This window comes from Scomber scombrus, chromosome 24, assembly GCF_963691925.1.
Source record: "Scomber scombrus chromosome 24, fScoSco1.1, whole genome shotgun sequence".
Taxonomy (NCBI): domain Eukaryota; kingdom Metazoa; phylum Chordata; class Actinopteri; order Scombriformes; family Scombridae; genus Scomber; species Scomber scombrus.
The window spans coordinates 4,031,953-4,044,904 of record NC_084993.1 but is presented as its reverse complement, the minus strand read 5'-3'; the positions used below and the strand labels follow the sequence as shown (position 1 = coordinate 4,044,904).

The 12,952-nt window shown below is 39.3% G+C and overlaps 1 protein-coding gene across 1 annotated transcript in view; it reads right to left on the bottom strand.

Annotated features, from left to right (window-relative positions):
* LOC133976366 (collagen alpha-1(XVIII) chain-like) overlaps positions 1-12,952 on the bottom strand; it is a 32,604-nt gene that overhangs the window by 8,033 nt on the left and 11,619 nt on the right. Inside the window, exons 2-25 of the mRNA XM_062414563.1 lie at positions 11,312-11,853; positions 9,617-9,697; positions 8,927-8,986; positions 7,887-7,959; positions 5,633-5,772; positions 5,517-5,534; positions 4,502-4,708; positions 4,400-4,426; positions 4,233-4,295; positions 4,056-4,139; positions 3,933-3,974; positions 3,703-3,843; positions 3,521-3,574; positions 3,369-3,413; positions 3,147-3,209; positions 2,611-2,742; positions 2,382-2,447; positions 2,266-2,292; positions 1,988-2,086; positions 1,708-1,743; positions 1,011-1,097; positions 809-841; positions 644-679; positions 492-551 (exon numbers count right to left, since the gene is read on the bottom strand). Coding sequence (XP_062270547.1) covers positions 492-551; positions 644-679; positions 809-841; positions 1,011-1,097; positions 1,708-1,743; positions 1,988-2,086; positions 2,266-2,292; positions 2,382-2,447; positions 2,611-2,742; positions 3,147-3,209; positions 3,369-3,413; positions 3,521-3,574; positions 3,703-3,843; positions 3,933-3,974; positions 4,056-4,139; positions 4,233-4,295; positions 4,400-4,426; positions 4,502-4,708; positions 5,517-5,534; positions 5,633-5,772; positions 7,887-7,959; positions 8,927-8,986; positions 9,617-9,697; positions 11,312-11,853 — 2,216 coding nt within the window. The remainder of the gene's footprint in view (positions 1-491; positions 552-643; positions 680-808; positions 842-1,010; positions 1,098-1,707; positions 1,744-1,987; positions 2,087-2,265; positions 2,293-2,381; positions 2,448-2,610; positions 2,743-3,146; positions 3,210-3,368; positions 3,414-3,520; positions 3,575-3,702; positions 3,844-3,932; positions 3,975-4,055; positions 4,140-4,232; positions 4,296-4,399; positions 4,427-4,501; positions 4,709-5,516; positions 5,535-5,632; positions 5,773-7,886; positions 7,960-8,926; positions 8,987-9,616; positions 9,698-11,311; positions 11,854-12,952) is intronic.

Below are 12,952 nucleotides of genomic sequence, written 5' to 3'. Positions count from 1 at the left end.
CGTCTTAAGGCTCAAGCTTCCTCTTCTTAAACCACTGACCTATCGTCACATTTTAAGCTGATATGTTGAACTTGTCAACAAATAGTTGCTCATTTTCACATCCAGCACTTACTGATCAACATTATCATGCATTAGGGGTCGTGTTTCTGTCCACCTGCTGAATTTAAAGTCCAATATTCACTTTCTTTTAGCTCTGTTTTTGCTCTCTACCAACTCCTGAAGGAAATATCTGGTTCTTTAGCTGCTAAATGCTCTACTATGTTCACCAGCTAGTCTACAGCTAACTGTGTGTATGTGCTGTTTGGTGCTGAGCCCAAAATGTCGCTATGAGAGTGATAAGAGTGAACCAAAACAGTCAGACAGCTAAACAATGAGCTGAAACTCACTATAATGCTCCATAAAGCCTTATCATTATAACAAAAAATACTGATTATAGCCTCTTTAAGTGTGTGAGATGCAAAACAAATTAATTAAAAAGTGGGAAATCCTACCTTCGGTGCATATCCTGCAGGACCAGTGTCCCCTTTATCTCCTTTTTGTCCCATTGGTCCCTAGATCAATACACAAAATACATTGACTTCCTTCCATTTTCTGATATTTATTGGATTTTTCTAGATTTATCTTTGAGTACAGTAACACATACCGGGAATCCTGCTCGACCTGGAGTGCTTGCTCCCGCCTAGTGAAGAGAGAATGATAACGCATGAAAGAGATGAAATATTAAGTGCACATGTATGTAATTAAATACTCTTGCTAAGTGAAGTTTATAGTGAGATTAGTTAGGGGTTCAAAGCATGTGCGTACTCACCTGACCCCCTTCGTTCCAATATATGTCGTTATACTACAGCAAGACAAAGTTAGGTCAGTTAGTATGGAGGTGAAGGAATTATTGAGCAGGCAGTGACAGTTAGTTTAAATGAGTGATTTAGGGAATGAGTGATTAAGTGGCAGGCTGTCATGTGAGGATGAGTTTCATATTTAAGTATGTGCAGAATCAGTGCATCTCTCACATCACCGCCCGGCAGGTGGATGATCTGTCCTGGAGGTCCGGGAGGCCCTGGAGGTCCTGGTGGGCCGCCGTCTCGCCCCGGCTGACCCTGCGACGTGAAGATCAGCAAAAGAATAATTAGTTTTTAGGCAGTATGGAAAGTAAATAACGTGAATGTTAAACACTGTGCTATACAGCTAAATTAGAGTCTATTAAACAATGTGCAATGACGTGTAATAAAGATCACCCAAATATGAATCTGCAGAGATTATTATACATTAGACTAAGATGGAGAAGATTTAGTTTATAAGTACTTTGATTAACAATATCTGCATAGTCCAAGATCAGTAATATAGTAAGTTGAAAGTATCTTAGAGCAATGTCTGAGGCGTTGCAGAACACTGTTAGAAAAATGTCTGTTTAAATGTAATCTATGAGTATTTCCAAGTAAATTCGTAATCTATCCATAAACCCAAACAGTCATTTTATCAACTTCGTGGAGATGTACCATCATTAGAAGTTGAAATCAGAGAGGTGGACTTGGAGCTCATTGATATATATATAATACTATCATCAGCATATAATTGAACACAACATTCAGGTGATCTTAGAAAACTGAAGTTATCCTTTACATTACAACCAGCAATATAAAAAATAAGTCTATGTACATATTTAAATATATAACCCTATATGTTTTATATATTATACACATGACTTACGCTTTCTCCTTTCTGTCCACCGTCTCCCTTTGCACCCTGAAAAAAACAAACCCAGAAGTTATTAGTGCCATAAAAGAAACAGGTGTAATATTGGAATAATTGTTTCTAAACTCGATTAAAGAGTCTAGTGGTGTATTGTTTATATATATATATATATATATATATATATATATATATATATATATATATATATATATATATATATATATATATATATATATATATATATATATATTATACACAATTGAACAACAAAACCCAGATCTGTCCGGCTCCTTACCGACTGTCCAGGGAATCCGTCCACACCTGGAATCCCAGGCGGTCCTCTCGATCCCTCTGATCCTTTGTCTCCATGGGTGCCTGGCAAACCTGGTCTACCCTAGAAATCAGAATTAAAACATTTACTACTAAATAAACTAGAGTAATAAATCTTTTTAGATTTTTTCTTTTTTTTCTTTTCTTTCTATTCCTTCCTTTAGTTATAATGCAAGATAAAATGTGAAACCATTACTTTTTAACTGCATTGAAACAGCACATCACATCCTCTGTTGTACTTACTGGAAGGCCTGCAATGCCTGGAGGACCCTGAAAGATGTGAGATAAAAGACAAAACATGAGATTTTGCACCTTTAGTGAAAGAAACATGGGAGTTTCTTGTATGGGTGATTAGGTACCTGTGGTCCAGGTGGGCCTCTGTGTCCAGGCAAGCCATTAAGCACCTCATGCCCTTCCTGGTCACCCTGTAAGTAGAGGAGTAGATGGTTTAAAAGGTATCATAGAGCCAGAGATCCATTCAGAGGGCTGAAAAGTCATTTTTATGGGTGCAAACATGCTAACAAAGGTGACTCATAAGTAGCTTTTTTATTAGATTCCAAGTTTGATCATGGACCTGACTTTACTCACATGGCCAAAGCCGTACGGTGGCCCTGGTGGCCCGGGAGGTCCTGCAGGTCCAACTGGTCCCATAGGACCTGGAAGTCCTGCCAGCCCACCCTCCCCTGCTATACCTGTCTGTCCTGCGTCACCTCGAGAACCCTGGAGTGTGAAGGAAGTCATTTGTTAGATATCCTGTTGCTTTGCAGAATATTGAACGCAACTGCAGCAGGTGGAAGTGAGGAAAAGTGGTTAGTGCCGAAAAAGTTGAGTGCAAGAGTCTAAGCAGGGTGAAGAAGTGGTCTTAAAAGAAGTGACATATATATAAAGATGTCATGCTTGAAAAGGTGGAAGTGCATGGTATTAATTATAACTCTTCAAGTCATTGCAAGGTTGAGGAAATGTGGTTTATTAAGGATGCAATTTAGGTTATAAAAGACTGAAATCATTTATAGCTATGTTACATGGACAATAAAGCAAGTGGTGAAATTGAAATTGATGTAACCTTGTTAAAAAAAGAGGGGAAAACACCAAAGCAACCAGAGTACCTGCGACCCATTACACACCGTAGCGGATGGAGCAAAGTAAGAGAACAGGTTGGTGAAAAAGTTGCTGTCTTGCTCGTCTTGCTAGAGAAAAGCAAACATGAAGGAGAGAATCTATCTGGATGTCCTGGCACCAATATTTCAGTAATTTTTATTTCAGTTTATTCAGAAAAAACCTTCATTTATATTTTTTAAAGAGAAATACATACATTTTTTGGGTTAGTAAGGTACAGTATAACTCACCTTTTCCCCGGCTGCTCCCGGAAGACCGAGCTCACCACTGTCGCCCTGGAGCAAAGAAGAATTAAGACAACATGGAAACACACTTTTAAAAAACTTTTCCTAACATTCGGGTTAACATCCATTTGTGACTGTGAGGTTTCAAATTTCCTCACCTTCGGTCCTCCGAGTCCTGGTTGACCCGGTAAACCAGGGGGACCGGGAGGCCCCTGAAAGCAGCAGACAGGATAAGTACAAACAATCAGTTTAATAGCTCATCACAATTATTACAGTTCAGTGCTCAGTCTCTCAGTCTCAGAGAAAGAAGTTATATTTAAATAGGAATATAGAAACTCACTGGTAGACCAGGGGCTCCATCCTGCCCAGGTGGTCCAGGTGGTCCATATGCTACTGGACCATCGGATCCCAGTCCCACTGAAGCACCAGGAGGGCCTGGGGGTCCTGGAGGGCCTGGGGGACCTGGAAGACCTCCGAAACCCTGGATAACAAATAAAAAATAATCTCATTGTCAGCTCCTGAACTTCTTCATTTAAAATCATTTTATGTTTTGAATTGAGCTCAACGTACCCGGAGGTCTGGGTATCCGGATCCTTCCATGTCAACAAATGTCTACAAAATAATAAAGTAACAAAATTCAATGTCTTTAAATTTGAATACTGAAAGAAAAGAGTGTTGGAAGTGTGGACGTACTGGGTGGTCGCCAGTGCCAGGCCCGGGAGGTCCTGGTAGACCTGGGGGACCTCTGGGTCCAGGCTGACCTTCTCCACGCTCACCCTGGAAAGATTCAGACGTCACATATTATCCCCATGAATAAATAAGAGTTTAGTAACCGATTTATAATGAAAGAAACAACATGTTGTACGGTACCTTCTCTCCTCTAGAACCAGGATTTCCTGGACTTCCTGGGATTCCTTGCGGCCCGGCAGGACCCTGGGACGAGGAGCAAAATGACATGATGAATTTGGTAGTTTTAAAAGCTAATTTATCTTCTATATAAATATCTAAATCTGTTCAATAAAAACAAAGAAACTCACAGCTTTTCCATCCTCTCCTGGATCACCCTGAAGGATAAATCACAAATCGTTTAGAAACATGAACCTAAAAGACAAATTATTCTTCTAAAACGTTCTACTCACAGGCTCTCCATCAGTTCCTGGAGGTCCTGCAGGCCCGCCTGACCCTGCTGGTCCTGGAGGTCCGGCAGGTCCAGACACCTGCTGCACAACAGCACCATCCCCAAGTCTGACCACCTCAGCTGCAGGTCCAGCAGGACCAGGGGGCCCGGGAGGCCCTGTAGCCCCAGAGTCGCCTTTATTACCGGGGTATCCAAAGCCAGAATTACCCTGGTGAGGAAGAGATGACAGAAAAGATGAAACATTCAGCCTGATATGGACAGAAAAATTAAGCTGCTATTGTAACTACACTCTGTTCCCTTTTTGCAAAAGAACTTTTTTTTGGTTGTGGTTTGGTAAAAATGACACAAATCGATTACAATTACTGTATTTTAGCAACAATAGCAACAATAACTGTACTACCATTTTGGCTGGGACTTTAGATTGTTTGGACTAAATATGCACTCAAATCTACTTTATACTGTGATTGTCTATTAATTAAGAACTGTCCGTACAGCTTACATTAATATTCATCTGTATGTGTTTTGTATACGGATATCAGTTTATTTAGAGTTTGATAAAACAATTCAAGTTTGCACAGTTAAAAAATGGATGTTGTTCTAAGTTTCCATGACAACTGAGCAAACTCCAACCAGTGATGAAGACCGTGAGATATGGTAGAAAGGGCTGGAAAAGGTTAGGTTTGTACTATTATACTATATAATTGTATATTTATAGGCTGTAAAATGTGCTGTACTCTTGTTTACTTAATGCACTTCTTAATATAGTTTTAGGAGGCTGGTCTATGAGAAGGCAAGACACCTACTTTTTTTTTTTTTTTGCTGTCATGCGTAATTTGTTTGTACACACATATGATGAAATAGATTCATATTTGCTTGTTTTGTCATAATTAATATACCCATTAGGAAAAATCTTCTTGAGTTGGCTAAAATAATAAATAACTTTTTTCCTATAAAGGAGACTTTATTTATAAGACTTTAATGAATAACCCTTCAAATATGTTGCATCATTAACGTACCTTTGCACCTTTTTCTCCCTGACAAAAAAAAGGGAAAAAGAGAAATATTAATGTAATCATATGTGTTAATTATCTGTGTTAAATCATGCACAATCATGCACGCAATGACTTTCTACCTTCTGTCCTCCTCCACCTTGAGAGGAAGAACTGGAACCAGAAGAAGAACCGGAGTCTCCCTTCGGCCCCTGGAGGCCTCTGTCCCCTTGTGAGCCTTTCTCTCCTCTGTCCCCTTTCTCACCTCTAGCACCATCAGGACCTGAAGAAGGCATCACATGAAATAAGTTACAACACTTTGCAAAACTGGCATGTTTAAACCTAAAGCAAAAACACATATTTAACTTTAATGAGAAAGAACTGACTGACGAGACACCAAAGCTTAAACATTAACATCTGAGATTGCCATGCCTGCTATATTTGACATTTTATAGCATTGTATGAGCTTTATGATTCTAATTATGTCAGCCAGATGAAAGCAAAGTGGATATAAAACTCTTATAACCTGAATAAAGGCTTACACTCACTGGCCACTTTATTAGGAACAATATATCTAGCAGCTACTAAACATAAAAGTAGAGTTATCACATTTCTAACAATACAAACAAAAAATTATATCAGGTAATTCCCTGACTTCATGCATGACGATCAACACCACCATCACCTAGAAGCTCATAACTGGAAGCAAAGTAACCATTTATGTAAAAACATAAACAACTGCAGAAGCAATGCCCCAAAAAAATATAAATCAAAGAAGTCTGTGATGAAAGAAACTGATAAGATATGATTTGCAGTTCAAAGTGAGGCTGCACTGACAGTTTGAAGTCTTTCTCTCAGTGGTCTCGTGCGCCCTCTAGTGGAGAAGATCATATATTTTGGTAAATGGATGTAATGGAGCAATCTGTCCTGTAGGTGGCACTGCTGCAATTTCATACCAACTCTCCCTTTATACTGAATAGGATGCATTTCCTCTGCATGTATATTAAATATCCAAATTACATTGACTTTGCCTGTTAACTATCAGGTACAATAGATTTTTATTGCATTTATGTATTTCTTTTTTAATTATTTGATTCATTTGATATGTTTTATACTTCATGGATTACACAGAATTTATTCTAATGTGTAACTGCAATGCTTATTTTATATTTTACGTCTGTGATACATTTTTATAAACTTGTATTTGAGATCTGCTATGAATATAAAAGGATATTATCAATAATTAAGAAACAAAGAAATAAAACTGCTACAAATATGACATCAGTTCCTCTCCTTATAACCTGGTTTAATCCCACACAGTAGCCTCATGTTTGCTGTGTAATCATTTGATTAAACAGATGTTGATTTAGAAATATGCAACATCTGTTCATTCAGTATTATCTCAAATAATCAAGCTATTAAAACTAAATTTAAGACGAGATACGGTAGCAAAGCAGGATCCACCTCCATCATTCCAGATTATATTGTGCATCCTTTTATATTCCCAAACTACTGTATATTACTTATTAACAAAAGCCAAATGAAACACTGTGAAAGTGAAGCTTGGGGGACAAAAACAGCAGAAATGGAACAACAAGATGCCATCAAGCCTCCACCAACATGCCCACATCTCCATATAAAGCTCCACATAAAGAAAAATGCAGCTGCCATAGAAACAAAGCTTTGTTTATACTGAGATACAATGGAAGCATGTTGATTAGGACATAATCCTAATCATCAATCTGCCCGTCTGCAGAGTCCTTTTACCCCCAAGCGACCCACCTCTTGGGCCTGGTATTGCAGACTGGCTGTAGTCCACTGATGGCCTTCGATACCTGTCGTCTAAAATCGACACAAACACAACTTTACCTGCTGCTCGGCTGCTGCGTGAGGCCTGCAAGTGTTGGCTTGCAGAGCAGGGCGTGCAGTGCCGGGTTAATATCTGTCTGAATATTTTTGGAGGAAGGAGCTCGACCTAGTTTCAGAGCAACACTTGGTACGATTGTTTAATGTCTTAATGTGTTTATTGAAGGTCCTAAAAGAGAAAAGTCAATCTCAGGCAGTTTTTCTTTCAAAGCATGATGAGCATTTAGGCAATCCTCACGTGACAATACAAACCAAAACTTGTATAATTATCCACCTGAGGGAGCTAAAGACTTTTAAATCAAGTCATCGTGCAGAAACCCTGCAGCAAAACTCAGGCTCAGACAAGCAACCTTATCTACATATTTCTGAATAAAAGTGCAGCCATCCTACCAGACACTTCTCTGGCAGTGGCAGCTGTATGATTAAAAGCTTCCATTACACTTCACCCACAGTGTTTTCCCCCCAATTATCACCTTAAATAAAGGTTTACAGTCATAAATGATCCTAATGATGTTAATGAAGAGCTCTTACCTGTTTCATATCTAGTTCCTTTTGAGGATATCAGCGGGGGTTCAGGCATCGGCCTCAATGAAGGAGGAGTGGTCTGTGGATAGAATAGAATATAATACAAATAGTTTATATTGCAAATATAAACTCACAAACTTTAATGCCTCATATTAGATTTAGTCTGCATTTAGGGGTGATTATTTAGCGTTTTACAAACAGTGAACTCACACATGGTAAACCTGAGCTGAAACATGTTTAAAAGAGATCATTCGTGCAGTTATGAATAATCTGGTGCTTGTTATTGATGATTATACTAATTTAATTGTTTTGTGTTTGTATTTTATGCTGTTTTTTTTAATGCTGAATTGTGTGTATTTGCATTAGTAACTAGTTTAAACTAAATTCTGTGGTGTATCTCATTGTGTCTGCTTGAAATAAATAATAAATAGATACATATTTCTATATTTCAGTAATAGTTTAAGTAATTCTTGTATGTAAACATCATTATTTACTTGGTTTTGGCTAAACTGACTATAAAAAAAATCTTTAATAGTGTCTGTTATGCAGCAAAAAGTAGTTTTAATTGAGTTTGAAATGTTTATTCTGCTAACTTACTTCAGGGACTTAATGCACAAACCACTTTTTCAATAATACAGTAGAAAAACTTTGATTATACCCAATAAAATTAGTAATTTACTTTTTAAAATGCTCAAAGGGGTAATTTGTAACCCACTCTGAATGTACGTGCTGTTGTTAATGTGGTGTGTGATCTATAAAAGTAGTGTATTATGTTTTTAATATGTAACAAAAGCTATGCAAACCTTTGTAGAATACTTATAAAGTAAAATAAATGACGAAACGTATCGGTATGAAACACTTCTGCTGATTTCCACCTTGGATAAAAGGAGCCGAGAGTCACCATCACTCATGTAAAATGTTACTAACCTGAGCATTGAGCTGCTGTAAGACTGCAACATACTTTGCTTCATGCTCTTTAATGATATGATATCAGTGACTGCAAAGGGACAGATCTTAAATTAAGTCCCAGAAAACAGCACACTTACTTTGACTGTATGACCTGTCACTCTCCTTTCAACGTCTCCGCTGCCAAAATCACCAGAAGCCTGAAACCAACAGAAAGAGGAAGAGGTTAGAAAAGAGCGTTCATACATCGAGGCTCATCTCTTTACCTTCCTGTCGTCAAATTGACCCTGTCTGTTTTGACTCTTCCTTCCTTCCTTCCTTCCTTCCTTCCTTCCTTCCTTCCTTCCTTCCTTCCTTCCTTCCTTCCTTCCTTCCTTCCTTCCTTCCTTCCTTCCTTCCGTCCGTCCGTCCTTCCTTCCTTCCTTCTCTCTTTCCTCCCTTCCTTACTTTTTTCCGTCTGTCCCTCTCTCTCTCTTTCTTCCTTGCTTCTGTCCTTCCTTCCTCCCTCCCTCCCTCTCTCTTTCTTTCCTCCCCCTACCTTCCTCCCTTCCTTCTTTCCTCTGTCCTGTCCTTCTTTCCTTCCTTCCTCCTTTCCTCGCCTCCCTCCTACCTTCCTTCCTTCCTTCTTTCCTCCTTCCTTCCTCCCTTCATCCTTTCCTCCCTTCCTTCCTCCCTTCCTTCCTCCCTCCTTTCCTTCCTTCTTCCTCCTTTGCTTCATTCCTTCCTTCCTCCATCCTTTCCTTCCTTCTTCCTCCCTTCCTTCCTTCTTCCTCCCTTCCTTCCTTGACTCAAGGACAACAGGAGGGTTAAACAAACACACAGGTACTCACGGCGTCGGAGTCGTCCTCGTCGTCACACAATCGCTCAGCGGCACGAGGATCTCCCACCACCCTCAACTCTACGATCTCACCCTGAAAAGCACACAAAACATACAAAGTGTTTCATCATGATGACAACAAGACATTCGCTTCCTCTGAAACCTCCGAAGAGATGGAAAATCTGAGAGAAATGACTCATGCAGTGGAGGATATTGTGGCAGCTGCCTTCAACACTTTGTCTTTGGATTACCTCGTTTAAAACCTCTACGAGGAGCCGTATTTTCACTCTTAAACATGACACAGGCAGTTTGGAGTCCATGTGGGCTTTATGAACCTTGACAAGTGAGAATTTTCTACCAAACTCACCAATTATTACCTTTAAAGAACATTTCTGATGGATAATTTTTGCAAAATCCAGCATAATTTGGACAAATTACTAGATTTAACTTTTTAAAATGAATCATCTCCTCTTCAGTTTTCCACTTCAAAAGTTCATGATACATGTGTCCACCGACTGGCTGCAAGCTAAAGGTCAGAGGTTAAAAGGCGAGAAAGGTCAGGTAATAAATTTACAGGCATGAAAGGGTTAAGTCTGCCCTTCCTGTTGCCAGTGATCCACGCACAAACCTGCCGTGAGGTGCAACAGGGAGATATTAAAAGACAACAGAGGAGGTCAGATTTCCACGAAAACGCAGGGACGTTCACACACCTGCTCTTTTAGCACGCTATGTATTATTCTGACTTTTCACAGTCCCATGGGTGACATTTGGAGACATTCTGTTTTTCATTCATTCTTGTCATAAATATGAAGAACAAACATCTCTTGAGCACTTGAGCATTTCCTCTGATGGTACCCTGGAGTTTATGGTTTCTCCTTCCAAATGCGTGTAGAGTGAAATTAAGCCCATTATTCACTAAAAATCCAGCAGACATCTACTTTTTCTCATAGAACTTGGTCTAAAAACAACAACTCATGTACAATATGTGCACAGAATGTTTTATTTCCATCATATTTATAGCTGTGTTTCATTTTAGAGGTTGTATCTTGTAAAATCTGCATTTAAAGATTGAATTTGTCGTAAAAGTTTGACAAAGTTTGTGCCATTTTAAAGGCTCTTCCAAAGGCATCCATATAAACTTTACTGCTTTACTTTACTAAGTGGTTCAGGGGATCGTCAGTCATTAGTAGACCAATGAATTAAAGTTAAAAAAAACTATTGAAAAATTGGCTTTGCAAGTGTTTGATGAGACCTAAAGGATAAATGCAATGTGTTTTAACAGGAAACACTGATTGTACGTCATTCTTGTTTTATTACAAGAGAAGCACCTTTAATTAATTAAACATATATCCTTCATTATCACTTCTTATTGGCGGGTGAGATCCAGTAAAACAGTGGATGTTTCCTTTCTGTAAAGATCTATATCATCTTATTTATACTTATACACTGTCTTCAGCCTCAGTTCGTAACTCATAGTCTATATTTTAAGGAAGAATCTGTCATATAAACATACCACTCTTCCACTCTTTGTGATATCTTTATATTTTCACATCACCTGAAGAATGAAATGCGTGTCTTTGGGTAGAAAAAAGTTTCTTGTGAAGCTGATAATTTGGGGATCAAAGTACAATAATGACTCTAATAAGCATGATACAGCTGAATTAACTAAGCACCATATTTGTACATTCATTTGTAATTTAAATGTTACCTCAAACTTATCAGTATCGGCTCCTCCTGCCTGACCCACGAAAACCCCCGACCCCGCGTCGAGCTCCATTGGATCTGGGGAACGCTCAAACTTCACCACCTGTGGCTCAGAGTCGCAGCCTTGGTAGAAAGTCACCTGCTCCTCAAAGACAGACAGCGAGAAGCGAGTCCAGGTGTCCACCACACTCGGGATGCTGAAGCTGGCCGCCTCGTACGAACCCTCCGAATCAGGCTCGGTGTAGAAAAGCTGCACCTTCTGACGGCCCGACTGCACCTTGCTGAGCTTGACACCGATGTACATGATCTTCTGGGATTGGTCTGTGATGGAGAAGAGGACGGAGGCGGCGGAGGAGTAGGGCTTGATGTAGAAGATGAGAGAGAAGTGGCGGTAGAAAGGGTTGGGGACGTGAGCCAGAGCCGGCTGACCAGACATCGCCGAAGCACTGAAGACATAGGCGGTCTCCCCCCTCGGCCCGTAGGTCCTGGTGATCTCATCTGGTGGTGGGTCTCCGATTAGCTGGAGCAAAGAGACACCACTCTGCTCTGCAAGGGGGGGGGGGGGGGAGACACATCAAAAATTAAGATTTACAAGCAGAAACTTGAAGGATATGACTTTTAAAAGAAATCACTTATAAAGCACTAAAATGTGTGCAAAACGTTGTATTTATGAGTCAGAGGTAGAAGCTTATGAGGTGCACTTGAAGGCAGCATGATTTCCAAAGACAGTATGTCAGTCAGTTTGAAGCACAGAAATGATCAGCAAATCACAAGTTCTTTGGTCAGAAAAAACATGATTAATCTTTTAATAACATTTAGATGACAAACTTCCCACAAAGCTTTAAACAGCATTATTGTGATTAATAAGGTTAAACGTTTCTTATGGTTGAGGGATCTTTTTAAAAAAGGGATCAACACCAAAATAAAGGTCAGGATGTGCTAAGACATGTAAAGATGAAAAATATGTGCAGCGCAGGAGGTGCAACAAGTTCAAAAACTTCTTTAAATGAGTCATCGGCTCAGCTAACCCGACCGTGACAAAAGTGCGTCTGGAACAACAAACCACAATGACCCTCCAGGTCAAATAGCAAACCACATATCTTAAAGCCCCACTCAGAGATTAGTGTACTGTGAGCGTTAATGCTTAAACCTGCAGCTACTGATTTTTTAGCCAACATTCACATATTATCACCTTAGAAATTCATTTGGAGTTGTGTTCCTGTCTCCTTTTAGCTCTATTTTGGTTTCCACAACCTACTGAGAGAGATATCTGGCTCTTTAAGTCACTAAATAATTCACTATCAACAACTTTGATTGTCTTTATCAGAGTTGTTTTTGCTAAATGACACTATCAGAGTGCTGCAGCTGATTTAAAACAGTACATTTGTGAGCTGTAACCCCAAAAACGATGAGCTGGAAGTTGCTAAAACGCTCCATAGACCTACAGCAAAGTCAGTGGATGCTTCTCTTTGGATTCGTCACAATGGGCGTAGATGTCATTTGACCCATTATTCATTTAAACCAATGATTAAAGCAGGTTTGACCCAAATTACAAGAAGAGACAACATACTTTCTCATGTCTAACCATACAGATGTGTCCAATGTTTTGGTATTCACATCATATTTCATTGATACTATCTAATGC